The 24570-nt window shown below is 34.3% G+C and overlaps 1 protein-coding gene across 1 annotated transcript; it reads left to right on the top strand.

The window, feature by feature from the left end:
• The first annotated feature begins 263 nt into the window (after positions 1-263).
• LOC115888800 (short/branched chain specific acyl-CoA dehydrogenase, mitochondrial) lies at positions 264-23024 on the top strand. The gene is made up of 9 exons (XM_030908640.1): positions 264-442; positions 710-836; positions 5984-6084; positions 9637-9843; positions 11737-11907; positions 17344-17507; positions 18029-18173; positions 20638-20869; positions 22806-23024. Exons 1-9 carry the CDS (start codon positions 422-424, stop codon positions 22895-22897), a joined length of 1260 nt encoding a protein of 419 aa, XP_030764500.1. The 5' UTR covers positions 264-421; the 3' UTR covers positions 22898-23024.
• Positions 23025-24570: the final 1546 nt, after the last annotated feature.

The following is a 24570-nucleotide window of genomic DNA, read 5'->3' as shown; positions in this document are numbered from 1 at the left end:
TTGAACATGAGAACGTTTTTAAACTGCCAGAGTATAAAACAAATGCAATACAACAATATTTTTTCAAACATAAAATATTTAGTGATTAAAATCAGTTTAATTATCATTTTTATTGCGAATAAAAACACCAATTTCATTTGAAAAATGTGGGGAATCTTCTAAAAAGATTATCATATTAGCAAGATATTAGTCTCTATAGCCAGTTTTTGTTGATATTTTTGTGTTAGCTAACGTTCTGATATAAATAAATTTTGATTAACTACAAATACAGAGATAATTCAAAAACAAGTCAAACAAGTTTTGCAATGGGAAAAGATAAACATTTCATTAAAGGGATCAACTCTGGCACAGTGTATAAAGTACCGTCGTTTGGTTCGGGTCGTTTTTGTTCGCCGGTACCACCTACAGAAGAAATTTGACCATGGCTGCGATAACAAGACAGGTAAATGTTTTAAATATTTACATATTCTTTTTATATTAACAGAATATTAAAATTGATGATAGTACCAAATTTTTTAAAGTTTAGAGGGTGTCCCAAAAATGCACTGCTAAATTCCAGGGGACGATTCCTCATAAAAAATATGATAAAAAGTCTCTATATAAACGTGTATTATATACTATAATTATAATAAACGAGACTTTCCTATATTTCATATCGAAAAAATGTTAATTTAAAGTTATGTTCTATTTAATTTTTTGGTTTTTATAGATACTTCGTAATTTTAGAAAAACTGGCGTAAGGACTGTTTTTCTTTCTTCCAAAAATTGCGAACACGCTGGTGGTCAATTGCCACTGACATTTTTGTCTGAGGATGAGAAAGCGATGCAAGAAACAGGTAAGCAAATACCTATAGAATAATTATTTCTATTTACCGTTATTATTAGGGGATTATTTCTATCTACCTGTATTATACCCTACCCAATGCCGTCTCTAATAGAACAGCCTTGGGGCGAGATTTATGACGTCACGCTAGTTAGATACTACGGATTAACAAATATGTAGTAGAATACATCGAAAACATAATTATTCCTCAAATTTTTTATTTGTATTTTAAAAATGATATAGTTTACAGGAAATATACATAATATACAGTTAATAACTACTAATAGTGTCGAATATAATCCAAAAAATTACATATAAAATATTCACACCACATAATGTTTACTGCAATTAATAAACTAATATAAACTTATCAAAAGATGACCACATATTTTTTAGAATTATTATTCTTAACACTAAAACTACCTACATTGACTATGGAGTATGCAGTAAACATTATGTGGTGCGTGGTGTGAATATTTTATATGTAATTTTTTGGATTATATTCGACACTATTTTTTTCATATGACACTGATGAAGGCTCTAATGTTAGCCAAAACGTTTTTTTTTAAACCAAATAAAAATAATGAAAAACCAAATGAAAACTTAATCAGCGTTTTTCCCGAACCTAAATCCCAAGAAAATAAAAAAAATTAGAATATTTAGAAACAAGGTTCAAGAATATAAAATTTTCCAAGATTGTAAAATTCTAGTTAATTATTTTATGTGTACAATTATTTAGGGAATGTCATCGATGTTCATTTCCAAGCCAACTAGACGCCAATTTTTTTCGATGATACGGTATAATTCTTACATAAAATGTAAATAACATTCGACCAATTAAAACGAAGAAATATGAATTTCTTAGTATTTTTAGTAATATCTTTATTCTTAAAACTTAATTTTGTATTGCAAATATACCAATTTTATTGTTATTGTATTCAGCCATCACTTAAATATTTGATATTATAAATAATCAACACTATTCAGTAAAAATTACTGAACAAATATATGTTATGCTTTTTTACATACATTATATTATCAAACAAAAACACATTCTTCTTTTAAACCTTATCATTCTTGTCTTTACAAAAAATCTTTTTTAATTTTGAACTCAAAATAATAATATTTTTCATGATCTTTAATACACATATTCTTTATTTAAGATCTCCCTAGATCATAATACCTACTTACGTGTTTATCTTACGTGTTTGAATCTATCGAAGCTGAACCAACAACACTTGGAGTGGAGATTCCACAATATGAATAAAATAAACATAATTGTCCAGTTTTCTTTAATACCATCCTGGAAGAATATTATTTTTAAATTTATTAAAGATATTTTCAATAGAATTGTCTTGATTTATAACTCGTACCCACTTTTCTTGCTCTTCCGGATACTTTAAGCTGCCTAGTATAACTATCCTTTCCACCAGGAACACAACAAAGATGAGGCATAGCACCAAAAACACACTCCACTTAAGCTTTATTGATGAATTGTTAGAGTCTTAAAAAACACACACAAAAATCACGATAAATAAAAAATTTATGGGCACTTTTAGGTTAAAGCACTTCACTAACAAAACGTGTAATATTTTTTTTATGAGAAACAGAGTGACCATCATAGTAACCATATATCTGGTAGTACTTTATGTCACTTAAACACCAAAATAATTAGTTTTTTGCACTACAATAACAAATAATACCAAAAATCAACCGACAAAATATGAATACAGAATCTAACCCAATATCTAAGTATGTACAGCTGATGAAGTAAACAAAAGTCCGCCCGTGGGCTGATCTTTTATAGAGGGCATTGCCCTACCTGTACATACAATATGGTGGGTATTATTATTGCTCAGTACACTGCAAGTTTCGTTTTTGTGCTCAAGTCATATGATTGTAGAAAACCCTGTCTTTTAATTTCCAGGATGGTCTTGAGGCGCTGCCTCAAGTCCATCCTGGAAATCGATATTGGCCTTTTCTGAAATCAAACTGCCGAGGTAATTGAATTCCGCTACATATTCCAATAGTTCTTCTCCGATTTTTATAGGATTGTTGTGATCTTCCGGGAGAGTGCACATGCTTTTAGTTTTATAGATGTTCAGCTTAAGGCCCAAAGCCTCGTATGCCCAGGTATATGTGTTCAACATTTCTTGTAATTGTTATAATGTTTTAGCAAATAGAACGCAGTCATCAGCGTATTGAAGTTCTGTGATGAATTTTGTACGTGTTTTTGCCCTGAGTCTTTTTATGTTGAACAGACCGCCATCGTATCTGTATCTAATGTGTATTCCTCTTTCCTGCAGTTTGCTGTCCACTATAATAGAGAATAACACACAACACACCCATCAGTCGCGAGGTTTAAGACAGGTTTAGGCTTATTTTAGTCTCAGTCAGGCGGATCGGTGTCGATCGATAGATTGTCATTTTATGTTAAAACATTTTAGTCCGAACTGTTCTGTATCTGCTGCTGTGCATATTTGATAGTAAATAAAACATTTTGTTTCTCTTCAAAACATAATGTTTTTATAAAAGTCAAGTTTGTGAGTAAATATATTTTGCTCTTTCTATGTGGGTCCAGCCTTAAACTAAAAAATTATACATGCCTATGCAAATAGCTAAAAATATTTTTAAATATTCCAAATTTTTAATTAATGGTAGTCTTTTTGACTAGTTAAGTTCAAGGTCTCAATTGATCATTTTCTGTCCATAGAATTACAAAAATATGTGAAAATTTTCAAAAATCAATTTAATTTTTTTTAAATTAGGCAATGTCGAAATAAAGTTATGTACTAAAGCCAAAAATTAATCTTTTTTTAATGTAATGTTGTAATTTTCTAAACGGTTATTTATACTATCGTCTTAAACATAATTACGAAATTTTAAAAGCATGTAAATTATTTCATTTTCATTGCAAAATTCATGACGGCGAAAGGTTATATTTAATAATGTACAGGGTGTCCCATTTTTGTGTGTTTTATGAGGTTTACATCACTGTGTTACTTTTTTAAGAAACTGAAAAGATGCTACACACAGATTTGTCCTAGCCCTCTTGTTTTCTGATATACAGGGTAAATTATCTCGGTTATCTTATAACTTATCGAAAAGACGAAAACTGGGTTTAGTAGAGTTTTTCGCGTAGAATCCAGTGGCGTAACTTGTTTTTTGTTGGGAGCTGCCATTCCCGAAATATGAGTCAAACCTGTCAAACTTATGTTTTTTTAATGGGACGCCCTATACACTGCTGGCAAAGGAATATTAGCAATAGGAGGTTTTCAATGCGATAAAAAAAGATGGTAAGGCTGCAAAATACACTGCAGTGCAACAGAGACGGATAAAGTGTCTTTTCCCTACCATTGTATAGGGGAAGTGATCATAGAAGTGATACGACGAGAGAGCCCCTGCGAGAGGGGGCGCCGGGCGGGTCTTTAAGACGCTTGTGTGGGGCTACCGCCTACTAATAGAACAGAATCGAAAAATAGAAACAGGACGGACAGTGTTGCCATTCAATTAAATCGAAATTATGTTGGCTTGTCAAAATCCTAAATCTTCTAATCCCATTATCTTGCCTACTTAATGAAATATTAAATAAAGTACGAAACAATTTTAAGAATGTTTTCTCTAGGCACATAACTTCTTTCTAAAACGAAAAGTAACATGCAAAACTTTGAAATCATTTCTAAAATAGCAAGTGCAATTCTATGAAATGGCAATACTGTACGATCTTCCTAGCAGTCGCCCCGACACAGTCGGTCGGCGGCGGCGCTTGACAAAGCCGCGGCTGTGACAAAGGAATTAGGCCGAAAAAACTTTATAAGGAGTAGCCGAACAGGGTTGCCGGGTTTGTTAGATTATAATTCCATACGAGAACAAAATTCTCGGTAGATCTTCAACAAAAAATTAAAAGTACAGAAACGAAATAAAATATAATATTTAAGTCCAAAATTAGCATTCCTATGTGTCGTAATAATAGATCACTCAAATAAAATACAAATATAATAAATATAACAAGAATTAGAAATAGCTAGGTATATTATTTGATATTAAAAAAATATTGAATTAAATAATATTAATATATTAATAAAAACATATAAAACTATAACAAGTAGGGATAGCAGTCACAAATTAGTGTAGCAGTCACTTTTTACCTTTGTACAAATTTTGATCAGTGATATCTAAAATTAATTTCATTTCAATGGGAAAGCTGTAGCAACTCTCAACTCTTTTTTTCATATTAATATATTTTTTGACGGGAAAATCACTAAAATATTTGTCCGAATTTAGGTTGTTTCTTAACTTAAATTCTGTTTTTTGTTTACATTTTTTGGGGGAAAATATGGGTTCAACTTTAGTAGATGAATGAAATAAAATATTTTCAAAAGATATCAACTTCTTCGGGCATGTCGCCAATACCGCGCCTAATAAGGAGTAATAAGGACTTTTAGGAATATCTCTGTAACTCTGCAACTAGACAGAACGATGACCTGTATGTATGTTATTACTAAATAAAATTTAATGAAACAATAATAAAGTCAGATTATACAGATTCCAACGCGGCAGTCGCTTAATTTTTAGTCAAATAAGTCAGCTTTTTAAAAGTGCTTCTATTGTAAAAACTAAAGACGCAGTTGAATATATCGTTGGATTTTTCTTTAAATCGGTAGATCGGTAGCTTACAGACGAAACCGGTAGACCTGGCAACTCTGTGATGAACTGACGGGAGTCGGAATAGCGTGGTGCGGAGGCGCGGGAAGGGAAATAAAATAATGGCGATAAATAAAGGGCAGGGAGATGGGTATCATGAGTGGATGGGAGGTGGCGGAATTTCCAAAATTTGTTATCTTATTGGAGTTTGTCTAAGTAGACAGTCGTAGTGGAAGTGGAAACGGGGAAGTTGTTGTCCATCTCTGTTTAAGCATAGACTTTTTATAGGCGTTTCATTCCAATGCATGTAATTCCTATGCCTAGAGATCCATTGCCGGGCCTGTATAATATCTTGCCTTGTTATGGAGCTGTCCAAAAATATAATATAATCTATACTTATTTTCATTAATAAGATAAAAAATGCATTTTTATATTGCAAAAAGATATATCTGTATCACCTAACAAATAAAATCCTATATTTTCGATAACAACATATAAATGGAGTTTCTTTTTTAGTTTCCAGGTTAGCGAAAGAACAAATTCTGCCACACGTCCGTGATATGGAGAGAGACAAAAAATTTAAAGATTCAGTAGTGCAACTATGCTTTGAAAACGGGGTAAGAACATCTCTTTTTTTGAAACTCATTCATTTACATCAATATTTGAAATTAAAATTTTACAAATTTTAAATTAACTAACTTTGACTTTATTTTTAATTGTTGATTTTTAACGCTCAAATGTATTGAGACACCCGGTATATATTTTATATTATGGAATAAATATATTTATATAATTTTTATTTTCATGGTTTAGTTATCAACTAAAAATACTTTTTCCATTGATACTTCGCTTTTAAATACATAATTATAGTTTATTATTATGAAAATTGCATGTTCGTATATCACGCACATTTTTCAAGGCGACTTCAATAATGAAAAACACGGGGATATGAAATTTTAGCAAAATTTTGGTAATATCCGTAACAAAGTTACATTATATTATTAATGCAGTAATTATAATTACTTTTATAATTAGAATCAATGTGGTTTCGCAAAATTTTGTATTTTATACCGGGCGTTTTTCAATAATGGCTCTCCCCCATAACTTTTTTATATTTTGATTATATGATTGACTGCCGTGTTCAATGAGGAAAATGCATGTTTTTAAATAATGGTTTTAAAAAATAGTTCATATAATTACAAATTGAACAAAAAAAAATCGTTGATATCGGTTAAGAAATGCCTCTAATATAAAATAATTAAATATTGTTAATTTAAATGGCCGGGTAAACGCTCTCTAGCCATCTTATCTGATAGTCAAGCAGTGTTAAAGGCGATCAACTCAGTATCAATCAATTCGAAATTGGTCAAAGAATGCATAGAGAAGCTGAATAAATTAGGCAAAGAAAACAAAGTCCTCCTACACTGGGTGCCTGCTCACCAAGGGATAGAAGGCAATGAAAAAGCAAATAATCTAGCTAGGAAAGGAGCGAACACTCCACTAACTGGACCAGAACCGTTCTGCTTTACAAGTGGTAACCAACTCAAGGCAGAACTCAAGAACTTGGAACTTATGGTCTAAGACACTCGAAGAAGTTTCTGTAGGCTTATGATCAAGGAAAATCACAGATCTTCCTGGGTCTGAGTAAGAACAATCTTCGGATTGTCACGGGGTTTTTAACAGGACACTGTCTCCTCAATGAACACCTCAGTAGATTGAAACTAAGAAGAAACGGCGAATGCAGATTCTGTGGGGAAGATGGGGAAACACCAGTACACCTCATCACTGAGAGTGCCGAGACGACAACCATTCGTGCCATGAATTTTGGTACGACTGATATTGGAGATGGAGAACTACCCTCTATAAAACCGTCCCAGATACTGGCTTTTGTCAAAGCCCTGGGACTGTATGATGAGTTATGATTCAAGAAAGGGGGACACAATGGATCTGTAAGGTCGAAGTGATTAACCCCCCTCCCACTCATTCTAAATTCTAAAATTCTAAACGCTCTCTACCGCGCCTTGCCGCTGTGACGTCACCCGCCGTTCTTCTGGTTGAGTGGAGCCAGACGCGTGTTTATTTTACACAGTTTGCTTTTAAACGCTGTTGAATCCGAGTCAAAATTTTAGTATTTGTGTTAATTAACACATAATTAGTAATTAGTGATATTTATAAATAGTAATGGATCAGCGAAAACAGAAAAAAATGGTCCAAGGCCTTGAGAAGAGATGAAAAGGAAAACGTTAAATTATCCTCTATTTTTACGATTTATTGTTTTGAAGATCATTTTGATGTAAGTTCATATATTTATGCAAATATATTGTCTTACATAGGTATATGAAATTTGAACGTACAGGGTTATTCATTATATTTTGACACCCACATACAGCCTTAACTGCAAGTTTTAGAAGAAAACATTAAATAAAAAAAGTTGCATGGTTTTTCATATACTCTTTTTAAAATTAATTCTAGTTATACAGGGTGTCTCAAAAAGGTGGTCCAGAAAATTGTAGGTATTTTTCGCTTTACAACTGTCAATATTTCGTAAACATTTGAAGATAGGTATAGGATATTATACATGAAATATATCTAGAATATCTAGAAATTTCCGAAGAATCCAAAATATATAGGGTGTTTCGCTTAAAAAGTAACTTAATTTTGGCGTTTGCTTATGGGACACCTTGTATAATATTTTCATTACTGATAAACAATTTATTTCCTATAATTTCGTAAAAAAACAATCTTTAAAAATAACAAGGGTAAGGGGTGTCAATATATAAAAAAATCTTTCTTTTTCACGCTATGCTCTGGAGTTATTTTTTCACGTACTAAACAAATATTTTTGTCTCTTTTCACTTCTACATAACCTACAACATTATCTCCGTACGTCTCCCTACCTGAATCTGCCAATACTTAAAAAATTCTCAGAACACACAACACATACAAATAATAACTGCACAAAAAAGCATAAAAAGCTCCTCCAATCAACGCTAAAAGCAACAAAAATGTCTTAGTACGCCACCTAAATACGTACATAAACGGAACACGTCTGGCTGCTGCTGGCCATCGCGTGTCGACGAGAACGGCGGGTGACGTCAGACCAATAGAATATCGTTTCAATTCGCGAGGCGTCGTTTGCGTTATCCATAGTATTTTAATGGCTCGTTTTATAATATTGTGGTACTGCTTTCAAGAAAAAAGTTTTTTTTTTGCATTTACACATATTTATTGTAATAAATTGAACAGTTTCTGGCGAAAAATAAAATATATGCATCTTCCTCATTAGTCACGTCATGTTTCATCAAAAATAAAGACAACTTTTGAATTTAAAATAGTACTCTCGGTATTTTTTTACTTTATTTGGTGATAGAAAATAATATGCTGAATAAAATTACTTATCATATATGACAAATTTTGACATTTTCTGTTAAAAAAGCCTTGGAAGAATAGATTTGATCGTCTAATGTTTTTCCTATCTTTTCCTGGTGGGTTAAGAATCAACCAAATCCTATTTTAAATCATAACTGAATTTTTCAAATGGAACAATGAAGCATTTTTTACGAATAATTTGGTATCACTCATTTGGTATTTTGAGTCAAATTGTCATTATGAACCGCATGTTACAATTTCAAATAAACCATATGCGAAAATGTCAAAACTGGAGATATAATGTCATTCTATTAAGAGTATTATTTTTTATCGAATAAAGTAGAAATATACAGAGGGTGCCGTTTAAAAATCAAAAGTTATTCATTTCCGGTGAAACAGGAAGTGACCGAAAACAACTGAATACGTCAATCAATCCTAATTTATTTCATATACTAAAATACCAAATCTCGTTTTTTTATCTGATTATCTGAAAAAATAAAAAAGTTATGGGGTGAACCACTTTTGAAAAACACCCGATATATGAGCAGTATATATAGATGTAATTTGGGGAGAAAACATAGCTATAGTATCATTCACTTCAAGTAAATGCTCTTCTGTACACTTATTTCACCATCTATTATACCTTTTTAGTCCATATCGCAAAATAGTATAGATATTATAGATCGATAATAATAATTGGATGAATCAATATATCAAAAATGTATGAAACTCTTTAAGAATATCTCTATTTATATTTGACTATGCCTATTTACTACACTTCTTTATTTTTTTATTTTCAGCTTATGGGTATTCAAACTCCTTCCGAGTATGATGGATCAGAATGTAACTTTTTGACGGCTGTACTTATAGTAGAAGAATTGTCCAAAGTAGACCCGTCCATAGCTGCATTCGTTGACATTCACAATACACTAGTTAATAGTGTATTTCTAAGGTATGGCACCAAAGAACAAAAGGAGAAGTACCTGCCCCGTCTAGCAACAGATACGGTAAGAAAGAAATACGGTTTATTTAGTTAGTATTATCACAGATTAGGTATCCTATAAGTATACAGATAAAAATCTTATCCCTAATTCGTGGTACGAAAATTGTTTTTTATGACGATGTGCAAACGAGTCAAATTTCCTGTGCGCAAAAATAAACTCGCGTAAAATAACAATAAACAGCGTAATAGAGAGATATCGCTAAACCGAATAGCGTGCATGGACGTTAATAAGGCCAGGTGTTATTTCCTTTACGTGAGGTGGTATTAACTCTCTTCATTTATAGTTATCGGATCAGAAAGAATTCTGATCGCGTCGCGTCCGCTATTTTAAACTTAACTTAACTTTGAATTTAAAACTTTGAAATTGTTTTTTGTTTACTAGGTATTTTAAAACTAAAAGGGCTAAAGTGCTTTATTTCCAGTGCTTTATTGTTCAACGTCTGCCAGTGGGTTTAGGGCAACAAGCAACAAATTCTCTTAGAAGGGCTAAATCGTCATCTGATGTAAACCTAAGACTCTTTATAGGTTCTTTAGTATTGGAAGAGGTGGAATCCATATTTTGGGCCATATTTATTTAATTAAAACTAATCCCAGCTACTTAAATATCAAATTACCTAATAAAACTAAAGCAATAATTCAAAACAATTCAAACATAAACATAACCTAAAATAAAAGATCTCGCCGGCCGGTTGTCAAATACCCGCACATGCCCATTTAAGCGATTTTTAAACGTTATCAGAGGTTATTTAGAAAGAGCGCTTGGTGTAATTGATCCGCAAATTACGTCAGGCGGTAAGCGGTAACGTTATTAGCGGGTGTTGCGTTAAAAATTGACTCGCGCGCAAGAACGGTAAAATAATAGGATTGCTCATCCTCATAAGACGTACGTTCGCCTCTTCCCGCGCTTCAGCTGACAGTTGTGATGTCATTGTAGTCCTTGTCAAAGCCTTCGTGGCCTTGTCATGATAGTGTGTATTATTAGTTGTCTATGGTAAACTTATAAAAATAACAGCTGAGAAATTTTGAGTTAATTATTTTGTTAATTTTAAATGTGAAAAAGGTGTCTTTAAAGTTTTTAGAGCTATAGAGTGTATAAATACGTTCATTTTTGTGTTGTGGATTGTGACAAAGTGCATACTTTGAAGTGCCCACGATTTTGTTTACTAATTATTTTAAAGCAAAATATGGAAGTAATTCTGAAAAGAATGCTTGCAAAAGGTGATGCTGGGAACTGCTGTTCTTAAAAATGCATTATCCGAGTATTTAATACGATTTATACAGTTAATTTTCTATACTGCATACATATAAGGTGTTTAAATAAATAAACTAAATAATGAATGTTTTGCATTCGGCAACCAATAATGCACGTGTGTATATTATTGGTTGCCGGATAAGGACTAATAATCATGACAAGGACTACAATTACGTCACAAAGCGAGTAGTTTTCGCATGCACCTGGCGGACACTTTTGGCTGAATGAGCAGTCCTATTAGGTTAACTGTTCTTGACTCGCGCGTATCGTAACCATGATAAGGTACGCTTAAATACTGGATGACGCTATTCGGTTTTCCGATATCTCTCTAATAACTGTACCGGTCAGGCGCTGTGCACAATTTTAGAGGCCATAAGTGGGCGTGCTATGTGCGCAAACTAGTCACCTAACTAGTGCCCGATTCCGAAAATTGGAACCACGAAAAACAATAAAGAAAAAACAAAGATTATAATCTGTATAATCTGTGGTATTATAGTAGGGTAGTTCAAGATACCTAAATGGGAATTTACTATTGGATTGTGGAAAATTAGATGCACACTTTATTGATGAATTTATTCCCGTGATTCTTGAGTGAAAAAAATGAACCACTTTCGATTATTTTTCTTATGTATTCCTTTATATTAGGTAGGTAGTTTCGCTCTGTCAGAACCATCATCAGGAACCGATGCCTTCGCATTAAAAACCACAGCAAAACGGGTAGGGGACGACTATGTCATAAATGGGTCGAAGATGTGGATTTCAAATTCAGATTTCTCAGGAGTATTTTTAATTATGGCCAATGCCGATACCTCAAAAGTAAGTAGTATAAATAGTAGTAAGTATAGTATAGATATTAAAATATAATCAGGATTTTTACTTTCAGTAAACTATTTGATTTTATATGTATACCGGGTGCGTCTCAAAAGTGGCTCACCCCCTATAACTTTTTTATTTTTTCAGATAAAAAAACGAGATTTGGTATGTTCGTATATGACATAAATTAAGATTGATTGACGTATTCAATTGTTTTCGGTCAATTCCTGTTTCACCGGAAATGACTACAACTTTTGATTTTTAAATGGCACCCCCGGTATTTTTTTACTTTATTCGATTTTGACATTTTCGCTTAATAAAAAATCGTGTTTTAAATTTCAATCTAGAGTGCCATGGCTATGTTAAAAACACTAATTCTTAATCAAGGAGACTTGGAAAAATAAATTGGATCGTTTAATGTTTTTAGTCTCTTGTCCTGGACAGAAAATTATCAAATCGTATTTTTAAAAAATGTCTATTCCTATGTGGGGGATCATCTCTCCAAAAAAATCCTTTATGGGTATTCCGCCACTGCACTGCAAGAAACACCTACAAAATAAAATAGTTATTTTTTGTAAACACTTCTGCGTTTAACCTTTCGTATTTTTAATCATACCTCAATTTTTTCAAATGGAACGGGGATGGCTCATTAGCATATTTGGAAAAGGCATTTTTTCACTAATAATTTGATACCACACACTTGGTATTTCGAGTCAAATTTTCGTTACGAACCGCAAGTTATAATTTCAAATAAACCATATGTGAAAATGTCAAAAGTTGACATATGATATGTCATTCTATTCAGAGTGTTATGTTCTATCGAATATAGTAAAAAAATACCGAAGGTGCGGTTTAAAAATCAAAACTTGTTGTCATTTCCGGTGAAACAGGAAGTGACCGAAAACAATTGAATACGTCAATACATCCTAATTTATGTCATATACTAACATACCAAATATCGTTTTTTTAACTGAAAAAATAAAAAAGTTATAGGGGTGAGCCACTTTTGAGATGCACCCGGTATACTTGCTGACTTGTACTTTTTTAATCTATCTATAATTAGTGGTAATTTTGACAAGTATTATGTCAATTTTTAGTAAATAACGTCTAGAGATAGTCCTCGTCAAAATTATCATCGATTCTCATTCCCTAGCCGCGTCTATGATGCCGATTTTTTTTGGGAATATTCGGTGGTATAAAAGTTTGAAACCCCCAAATCTAATCATAATAACACACTTCGATTAAGCAAGATTCTTTGTTCTATATTTTTAAATTATCTAAACAAATAAGTTCATTTAGTAAGTCAAGTTCAACCAAAACCGCATGTAATTATTTGTTATCTCCAGATCTATGTGAAACAGAACGCTGTAAATATGTACCTATTATGAAATAAATGTTTATCATTATACACTGTATATACTGAAGCAACGACAAGGATGCGATAAGAGCACCCAATCAACAACAGAACTGTTGTCAGTGAAATAATACTGTTACAATTAGGCGCGTAATGATATGATACGAGGATTTACTAATTCTATTTATTCTCGCAATAATTGTAAACCAAAGTCCGCAGCCTCGTTCTAGCAAAGTGATAAAAAGTTTAACAACACTGGCAAGATAAATATAGCGGCTTTTGTGTTAATGGTTACAAAAGTATGAGATTTTCATATTAACATCATTTTCAGCTTATTCAACTATTTCCAAATATAGTGTAGTCTCCCTCACATATTTAGATAAGCCCTTTTTAGTTGGGCCCTAGTTAAATAGTGGGGCATTAGTGTTTGACCTATAAACAGGGGCGCATATACGGGATGGGTAAAGAGGGTAATTAGTAATTACCCCTCCCAGGAAGTAATTTATAAATAAGATTGATAACTCCAGGCCTTTGAATAAGAAGACTAAGGAAGGAGCATATCAAAAACCTTAGGTACACCGCGATGGGCCTCAAATATGGCCGACTTAAATTCCGGTTTATCAGTGTCGTTCTAATTTTATTTAAAAAATGTAACACTATGATGTAGGGTAGACGTGGGGTAGACTCAATAATTTGTTGTTTTATTTTACGTTGTGAATAAATGTTGGTAGTTATTAAAATTGTTATAAAAATATAAAATTCTAATAAAAATAGATAAGTTATAATAATTATTTATTAACACAAACATCCGATACACTACTGAACCAGGTAAGTCAAATTGACATATCTAAATTCATTCACATCTAATCTTTGACAAGTAGTAAATAAAAGCAAAAATGCAAGAAAAAATATATAATTAGTTAATTTTAAGTGAATTTCATAAATGATCGGTTTACTACACGTATGTATATTATATAGTCACTTACTAGCGAAAAGTTATTCCATTATTTCCCTCGATTTTTGACCGAGATCTACCGCACGCTACACAACCAACTATTTTACAGTCTTTTTCGATAAATCGCGATAGTGTCACTGTTAATTTAAGTTCTGCCACAATTTCCATCTAGATTTACTACCTTTATACAACTATCAGTAGTAGAATAAATAATAAATAACATAAAATAAGCTCCGTAAAGACTGACAAATCCACAAAATTTCAAATCAAATTCAAATGTGTCAAATGAATCGTCAAACAGAACTGTTAAGGATGTGTCAAGGATCCCCACCCTAGAGTGCTTTTATGGTGCTTTTTCCGCCCACCATGCATGAATACATGGATAGCATTATGCTCCTTCCTTAGTCTTTCCTCTCACTGGCGGTCACTGGAGTTGGCCTCTCACTTCACGATCCCAAGCTCCCTTGCTCTTTCAACAGCAAAATTTGGAAGCGAGGTTATAACCCCGATAATTGCTTTGTCAGTAGGAACATCCATGACACCTGCTGCAAAAATGTATATAATGCAATTCCAAAGACACAACACCGACCTATCGGAATCCAAGTCTACTCTACAATCAAAACAACCAAAATACCTTTCCGTAGGAGATTCAACTTTATGAAAGCCAGGTGGCCAGAATACTCCCAAGTGCTGGATGAGGAAATAGCCAATTTGGCCCCAACACCAAGCAACTACCACATCTTTGTTGAGTCCCTGCGAAAGATATCCAGACGATATATTCCTAGGGGCTGCAGACAACATTACATTCCAGGGCTCTCGAATGCCTCAAAGGACACCCTGGAGCAGTACGAACAATTGTTTGCGGAAGATCCATTCAGCGATCAAACCATCACCTGCGAAACAGCTTTAATGACAGCTCTCAGCGAGGCACGTGGGAAGAAATGGATAGAAACCCTGGATAGAATGGACATGTCTCATAGTAGTAAAATAGCTTGGAATCTAATCAAGAAACTGGATGGTGACCCAAAACTAAGCAAGGCCCCTTCCAATGTAACACCCAATCAAGTGGCCAACCAACTCCTTCTAAATGGCAAATTCAACTCGAAACGCCAGAAAACCAAAATCAAACGCCTAATACCAACTGAAAACACCAACTTTCAGAAATCATTTACCATGAAAAAGTTGAACAATGGTATAAATACCATGAAGAATGGAAAAGCCGCTGTGATTGACGATGTATGCGTGGAACAGATCAAAAATTTCGGTCCTGGAACCAAAAAATGGATACTTAAACTTTTCAACGTATGTCGCGAAACCTTTCAAATTCCAAAACTGTGGCGGAAGTCAAAAGTAGTAGCTCTCCTTAAACCCGGAAAAGATCCAGAGTCTCCGAAAAGCTACCGACCCATATCCCTCCTTTGCCATCTGTTTAAGCTCTACGAAAGACTAATCCTCTACAGAATAGAGAAGACCGTCGATTCAAAGCTGATTCCACAACAGGCAGGATTCAGACCTGGAAAGTCCTGCACCAGTCAAATCCTCGATTTGACAGAATATATCGAGGAGGGTTTTGAGAATAAACACATCACAGGGCTGGCCCTAGTCGACCTAAGTTCCGCCTATGACACGGTAAACCACAAGATATTACTGCATAAAGCCAATGAGACCTTGAAAGATTACCACCTAGTCAAGATACTCGAATCCTTGCTCCAAAACAGGCAGTTTTTCGTGACGCTCGAGGGCAAAAAGAGTCGATGGCGAAACCAGAAGAATGGGTTGGCACAAGGGAGCGTGCTGGCACCAATTCTTTTCAACATATATACAAATGACCAACCTATTCCAGATAACACTAGAACCTTTGCATATTCAGATGACCTAGCAATAACAGTTGAAGGCAAAGGTTTCGAAGATATCGAGGAGAAACTAGAAAGTGCCCTAAAAACAATGTCAACCTATTACAAAAAGAATTCTTTAAAACCCAACCCCACCAAAACTAAAGTGAGTGCATTCCACCTTAATTCGAGACAGGCGACCCGCAGACTTAATGTTACATGGGACGGGACACTACTAGAACACACAAATAAGCCTACCTATCTTGGCGTCGTGCTGGACAGAACATTGTCTTACAAATATCACTGCGAAAAACACGCAAAAAGTAGAAGCACAGAAATTCCCTTATAAGGAAGCTGACCAATAGTAAATGGGGAGCCAAACCTACCGTGGTCAACTTCTGCTCAAGCTCTGTGTTTTCAACTGCAGAATATGGCTGCCCAGTGTGGTGTAGATCTGTCCATGCAAAAGGTGAAAATCAGTCTGAATGAAACATGCAGAATAGTGACAGGTTGTATGAAACCCACCCCTTAGAAAACCTTTACAAGGCCGCAGGTTTTACAAGCCCCGATTTACGCAGAAAAGTTCATGAACATACTCGAGAAGTTAAAACAAACCTTTGATGCTCGTCACTCAATTTTTGGCCAAAGAGTGCGGCACAGGTAGATCTTAAATCCAGACGCCGTTTCCTAAGCCACCCCCTGGATGAACCTCCCTCCCACTACCCCCTTAGAGAGGACCCACCAAATGGTGTTTCTAGCGACTGGAAAACCTGGAGAATGCTCAACCGAATCAGAACTGGGGTGGCCAGTAAAATCCAATTTGATCAACTCAATTGGGGTTTGCTGGACAGAAATGACGACAAATGCGAGTGCAGCGCCTTTCAGGACATGGAACATCTTCTTCAATGTCCTGCGTGCCCCCACAGATGTACCCTCGATGACCTATGGCTGGCTAAACGGGAAGCATTGGACGTAGCCCATTACTGGGTTAATAAACTATAATATAATCCGGATACGAAAAAGTAAAGTAAAGTTTTTGGAGTATGGTTTATAATACAAATTATCATTATTTCGGTTAGTTCTATCGATACCTGAAGTTACTCTAGTAAAATTTGAATCCTCCTGAAGGGAAGGAAAAATGAAAAATCCCAAAATTTAATTATTCATTAATTAATAAATATGAACTGACTGTCCGACACAAATTACTTTTGATTGGTATATTCTTTGACTTTTGATTGCTATTAATCTTCTAAGTGTTTGTAGAATCATTAAATATAAGATATATATTATTTTTGTAGGGCTACAAAGGTATAACCTGTTTCATTGTGGAAAGGGACACTCCTGGATTTACGATAAACAAACCGGAGGACAAACTTGGAATTGTAGCTTCGGGCACGTGCATGTTGACATTTGAAGATGTCAAAGTTCCAGCATCTAATGTCGTGGGTCAATTTGGACAGGGGTAAGGAAAATAAACATTGTAGCAATTTAGCAGACATTTTTTAATTGAATAAAAATAATTTATTTCTTACTGAATAAGTTTATATCGTTTTTGTATTTTATATTGTTTATTGTAGCTGCTCTGAAAATTAACCGTTTTATTTTATGTGGTTTCAGTCTCATCTGCTTCTACAATAAATTAATAATATGAATGAAAATCGCTAATTGGTAATACAAGAAAATTAATATTAACATTTAAAAAGGGTAGATACTTATATTGAATTCTGGTTGTCTTGACTTGAGGGTTAATAGTGAGGTATTGAGGGTAATTATATTTATTTTATTTATTTATTCTTTAGTCTTTACAAAAATGACTTGACTTAAGTCAAAGACTATTTAAACCATTTGAAGTTTATGGCGAATTTGACTGAAGACTTAAATCGTTTTGTTTTTAGAATTTATTTTAATTGTAGTTCTGTTCCTTTGACACGTAAATAACTATTTTACTACTTTTTAACATTTGAATTTCTCTTTTTATCTTAGGTATAAAATTGCCATAGATGTATTAAATGAAGGTAGAATTGGTATAGCGGCACAAATGTTAGGTCTAGCTCAAGGATGTTTCGATGCTACCATTCCTTACACGTTAGAAAGACAGCAATTTGGGACACCTATATTCCACTTTCAGGTAAATGATATAAAATAATAATCTGAAAATAGTACAGAGCGTCCCATTTTCGCGTGCTTTACAGTGTTTCTCCGTTTATGAGTGGAGATGCAAATATGCGGTTTCCACATTACTAGATATGCTACTTTTTTATGAAAAAAAGATACTGTACAGGGTGGGCCAAAATTTTTTAACAAATCAAGTTGTAACTTTTTTACTTTGGAAAATGTTGTATTTTATGAAAACATTTCAAAGCACCTTTTTACGTAGAATTTAATGGATTAAGTATAATTTTTTTAAATTAATAATTTAAGAATTATCAACAGAAAAATTGATTTTTTATATGGGACACACTGTATATTTTTAATTTATTGAAAGGGGAATTTAAAATTACCTTTCCAAAAATATATAGCACGCTTGATATTTGGCTCGATTCCTCTTTGAAAGGTAGAGTTTATAAAAATGCGTCCACTTTAAATAAGTAGGCTTTGAACTCTGGCGCCGCGCGCCAGCTGTAATGCAAAAAAATTCTAGCTGTGAGTGTGTAAATTAAAACGAAAATAATATTTGCAATGAGACTTAGTGATTTTCCCACTGCAGGGACCTAGTGATTTTCCCACTACAGGGACCCAGTGATTTTCCTACTGCGGGGACCTTGTGATTTTCCCACTGCAGAGACCTAGTGACTTCCCCATTGGGGACCTGGTGATTACCTCACTGCAGGGACCGACCGGAGTGATTTTCCCACTGCAGGGGTCCTAGTCATTTTCCCCCTGCGGAGCCTCCTCGAGATTTTCCCACTGCAGGGGTCCTTGTGATTTTTTCACTGCAGGGACCTAGTGATTTCCCACAGGGGGGGACCTGGTGATTTTCTCACTGCAGGGACCACAGTGATTTTCCCACTGCAGGGGGACCTAGTGATTTTCCAACTGCAGGGACCTAGTGATTTTTCCCACAACAGGGCCCTAGTGATTTACCTACTGCGGGGACCTTGTGACTTTCCCACTGCAGAGACCTAGTGATTTTCTCACTGCAGGGACATAGTGATTTCCCTACTGGGAGGACATGGTAATTTTCTCTCTGCAGGGACCTAGTGATTTTCCCACTGCGGCTACCTAGTGATTTTCCCACTGCGGGTCCTAGTGATTTCCCACTACAGGAACGTAGTGATTTTCCTACTGCGGGGACCTTGTGATTTTCCCACTGCAGAGGCCTAGTGATTTCCTCACTGGGGGGACCTGGTGATTTTCTCACTGCAGGGTCCTAGTGATTTTCCTACTGCGGGGACCTTGTGATTTTCCCACTGCGGGGTCCTAGTCATTTTCCCACTGCGGGGTCCTAGTCATTTTCCCCCTGCGGGGCCTCGAGATTTTCCCACTGCGGGGTCCTTGTGATTTTTTCACTGCAGGGACCTAGTTATTTGCCCACAGGGGGACCTAGTGATTTCTCACTGCAGGGACCTAGTGACTTTCCCACTGCAGGGACCCAGTGATTTTCCCAACTGCAGGGACCTAGTGATTTTCCCACAACAGGGGCCTCACTAGTGATTTTACCTACTGCAGGGGACCTTGTGAGCTTTTCCCACGTGGGTAGAGACCTAGTGATTTCCCCACTGGGGAGCCTAGTGATTTTCTCACTGCAGGGACCTAGTGATTTCCCTACTGGGAGGACATGGTGATTTTCTCTCTGCAGGGACCTAGTGATTTTCCCACTGCGGGTCCTAGTGATTTCCCACTACAGGAACGTAGTGATTTCCCTACTGCGGGGACCTTGTGATTTTCCCACTGCAGAGGCCTAGTGATTTCCACACTGGGGGACCTGGTGATTTTCTCACTGCAGGGTCCTAGTGATTTTGCCCTACTGCGGGGACCTTGTGATTTTCCCACTGCAGAGACCTCCAGTGATTTCCCTCACTGGGGGACCTGGGTTATTTTACCACTTTGGGACTCGCTAGTGATTTTCCCACTTTGCTGGGGGCCTAGTGATTTTCCCACTGCAGGGATCTAGTGATTTCCCACTGCAGGAACCCAAGTGATATACTACTGCAGGAACCTTGTGATTTACACACTGCAGGGACCTAGTGATTTGCCCACGTCGGGGCTCCTAGTGATCTTCCCACTGCAGGGACCTAGTGATTTTCCCACTGTAGGGGGCCTAGTGATTTTCCCACCGTAGGACTACAAAAAAATTGTTTTAAGTAGCCCAACAAAGTTTTTACGTGTAACAAATAGTTTTATTCGCGTAAAACCAAAAATTAATAACCAATTAAAATACCAATATTTTTGATAAATATTATGGACTGCTTCACAAATACACGTCCCGTCACTACTGTATTTCTAAGCCGTGGGGCAGTCCCTTACCACTTTTCGTCTCGCTAGCTTGTGTATGCATCACAGCTTTGAATTTTTACACTCAGCGTAAAGAAGTTTAATTCACTACCGTAATAAGAAAAATACTATTAACAAATTGTTTTTTAATTTTCTAGGAATGCAACACCAAATTACTACCCACGTGGCCGCCTCAAATTGAAGCGGCACGATTGCTGACAAACATACAACGCTGCCAGATTGCTGGACCAAAGGGAGCGCCCTTCATTAAAGAAGCTGTGTCCATGGCCAAATACATAGCCCCAGCAGCCCAACAAACCACTGTTAAATGTATCGACTGGATGGGAGGGGTGGGATTCACCAAAGATTTCCCCACAAGAGAAATTCTACAGGTAATTTTAATATACCTATTATAAGGGTGGGTCACAATAATCGACTATTTTTTTCACTTTATACCCTGAAAAAAAGGTCAGTGGACACCTCAAAAATTATCTTCAAGTATGAGCTCTTAATTTTAATAGGAAAGTCTTCTGCCTTTCAGTTTCTATTTTTCCTGATATTAGAAGATGAAAATTCATATCTCGGTATCTACTATTTTGAAAAAAATATGTCGTGGTGCGTGAAGTGCAGCGTTACCTCACAAAATGGTGCGTGGAGATGACGGTGTAATTTATTCTGAATAGATTTCATGTAATACTATTAGTTGAAACATTCATCTGTCAGAAATTTTATTCGTCAAATTCATTCGCCGGTAACAGCGTAATAGAATTACTGGAAATCGATTCTTTCTATTTTTTCCTTATTATTAGAAAGAAAAATTCATATCTCGGTATCTACTATTTGGAAAAAATATCTCGTGGTGCGTGAAAGAGAACGATGGAAATATCAGCACAAGGAAACTTGAGGATGAAATAGGAATAGATCACACTACAGCGTTTCGAATTTTGAAACGACATAAATACTATTCCTTCAAATATGAAAAGCACCAAGAGCTACGAGATGGGGACGAAATACGGCGGCAGGCGTTTTGTTTTGATATGATGGAAAGAGCAAACACGGATAAGGAATTTTTAAAAAACATATGTTTCACTGACGAATGCACGTTTACCTTAAATAATGAACCCAATGTTCAAAATTATCGATATTGGAACAAAAAAACCAACACAGGTTTGTCGAAACAAGGACGCAATATCCACAGAAAGTAAATGTTTGGGCAGGGATATTCGGACACAATATTATCGGGCCATTATTTCTTGCGCGAAATTTAAATGCAGAATATTATTTGGAAGTACTCGAAAATCATATTTTACCTGCTTTACATGATGCCGCTAGGGAAAATCAGGCAGTTTGGTACCAAATGGATGGCTGCCCGGCACATAGTACCCTGGCTGTTCGGGAATATTTAGACAATAGTTTTAACGGAAACGTTATTGGCCTAAATCATATAGTAAATTGGCCAGCAAGGTCTCCTGATATTTCGCCAAATGATTTCTTTCTCTGGGGCCATTTAAAAAACAGGATATACAAGGATAAAAAATACCCAAATCTAGACGAGTTAAAAAATGCTATTTCTGCCGAATGCAATAAAATTTCAGTTTACCAACTAGCGAATGTAAGAAGAGAATTTTATGATCGCCTGGGTTATTGTCTAGCAGTCGATGGAGGAATATTTGAACATCTTCTTAAATCCTAAAGTTCTAACAATTTAATAGTACCTAAATTAATAAGTTATTGAATATTGTAATAATACTATAATTAACCTTGTAATTGATTACTTTATTTTACTTTAATTCATATTAATTTGTATTTATAAATACATCTTTAAGATTTCCGATGTAGGAATGAGTTTTCAATAACAAATAAAGCACTAAATAGGTAAATTTCGTAAATGACAACTTCATTTGACAGTTATCTTTTACCTTGACTGGTGCTCATAAGTAAATACAGGGCCATAAGAAAGCAGAAATATTTAAAAAGAAATCGGCGATAACTCGTAAACGAGCTAATCAAAAATATCTAAAGTTATTCTTTTCAATGTGGGTTTTAGTGCTCTTCAATAAACCTAAATAGAATTATTCTCTAAAATAATTAGGGAAGCCAATAATTGACCCCATTAAAATTTACATGGGATTTCCTATGTGCCGCTCGACGATGCAACACCCGGTATATTATTAAAAATATATTTTTTTTCTTTTTAATTACTGTGAAAATATCGTTCACGATGATGAAAAAAATTCTGGTAAAGTTTGAGTTCTTAATATTAGCACAGATATCAGAATATTCGTTTTTCTGGAACCTTTTGTAAAATATCGTTTTTCAATTTCAGGGATGCAAAAAATAGGTAGCATTTACGAAGGAACCAGCAATATACAACTTACAACAATAGCAAAATCAATTGAGAAGCAGTACAAACAATAGTTATAATTTTTAACTTAAATTCTAAATTGAATTTGTATAAAGTTTCATAAATCTGTTTTTTATATACCTGTTTATATACATAACCTGTATTATTTACAATGTTTCAATATATTTTTTTATGAATTAACCTGATAATATGAATGACTTGCTATTTAATAACCCTTTACTAAGTCCAATTTAAAATTAGCTCATAGATAAAATAAATTTTTTAATACACTGAAATATTCAAAATTATGTAGAATATATCAACAGAAAATTTAAATATTCTAAGATATTTATCAGTAGTCTCAAAAAGTTTTGGGTAGGTCTCAAAGTCTCAAGAATATAGCAAAAAGATTATTATAGCAGAAAAATGTTTAAATTTGCTTATAAATAAATTTATAAAACAACTGACTTACTTGTGGTCACTATATTTCTAAAATGAATTATTTACAAGCTTGCAAAACCATTGCAAATCGACTATGATACAGTATGTCTTATTTCTTACATATATTCACTTAGGATCGTGAGGCAATTTGAATCCCACCATTCTTGCTGTCTCATCTACTGTTCTTTCACCTTTACCATGAAATTCTGCCTGGATTTCATGAGATAATCGAGAACTTTTTAGGTAGCATAAGTATGTGTTTGCCATAAATTCCATTTCTTCCCTATTTATTAAAGAAAATATATATTTAGTAAATGTAAACAGCTTAAAAACAAGAATGCTAGACTTTGTGATTAAAATAGTTGTTTTTTTGTAGAGCCATTTTAAAAAACATATTTTATTAATATCTTACTATACATACTTAGCTTTGCACAATTGCTGATCTGTTGTTTTGTATTTCCTGTACTGGGACATGATAAATTGATATGATAAATTGTTCTTCAGGGTTTGATCAGGTACAGCATATCGAAGCTCTCTGATTAGGCCTCTGAGTGTAGTCAAGTTTTTGTTCATTTAGACGAAATGTAAATAACGAAATAACTACGAGGTATAACAATTAATAATACCGTAACTGTAATTTAAATATAATACATACTTTTCCAATTCTAGCCAGTAGTTTTGTTTTTAATGTTTTGGTTCCAAAGTTTGGGGTTAGGTTTAAAAAAAATTGAAGATATTAGATATTACTAGTTGCCTAATAATCTTAAAAAATTTAGTTTAGAGAGTTGCCTATGGTTTACACTAAAAAATCAAATATCTTAATTTTTAAAAATAGGATATAAAATCAAATAACCCTGCATTAACTCGAGGGATTATCTAATTCATAACAATTATTATTTTATTATATCTTCATTATATCTGTTCCAAATACATATATGTTCTAGATTAATTGAAAAAAGGAATAAAAAAATTGAAGGAAATACATTAAATTTGTATTTTTTAGTAGGGCACCCTGTATATATTTATCGCGTTTTTATTTTTAGCTAATGGACCGTGAAGCAAAAGGACTTATAGCCAAACCAAAAACTATGCATCTGGCGAAAAATCAAAATATGATTATTGTTTAGAAAGAATGAAAGATTTTGGAAATATTAAAATAAATATTAATGAATTACATCTTTAAAAATAATCTAAAATGTCAATATTCCATAGGTATAGTGATAAATGAAGTCTAAATTATAAGAAAATGCATTTTCTACAAAAACTTGAAGAGATAGGTAAGAAATAGTATAATAGAATAATTTGA

This window comes from Sitophilus oryzae, unplaced genomic scaffold (assembly GCF_002938485.1).
Source record: "Sitophilus oryzae breed Bouriz unplaced genomic scaffold, Soryzae_2.0 scaffold_808_pilon_pilon, whole genome shotgun sequence".
NCBI lineage: Eukaryota > Metazoa > Arthropoda > Insecta > Coleoptera > Curculionidae > Sitophilus > Sitophilus oryzae.
This window is presented reverse-complemented; position numbering and strand designations above follow the sequence as displayed.

What these genes read in the sequence shown, in the direction of transcription:
- LOC115888800 (XM_030908640.1), top strand. Translation starts at nt 422, where the DNA reads ATGGCTGCGATAACAAGACAG. An exon ending in CCAATGCCGATACCTCAAAA is followed by an intron (nt 11,908 to 17,343) that starts GTAAGTAGTATA and finishes TTATTTTTGTAG; the next exon opens with GGCTACAAAGGTATAACCTG. An exon ending in CACCTATATTCCACTTTCAG is followed by an intron (nt 18,174 to 20,637) that starts GTAAATGATATA and finishes TTAATTTTCTAG; the next exon opens with GAATGCAACACCAAATTACT.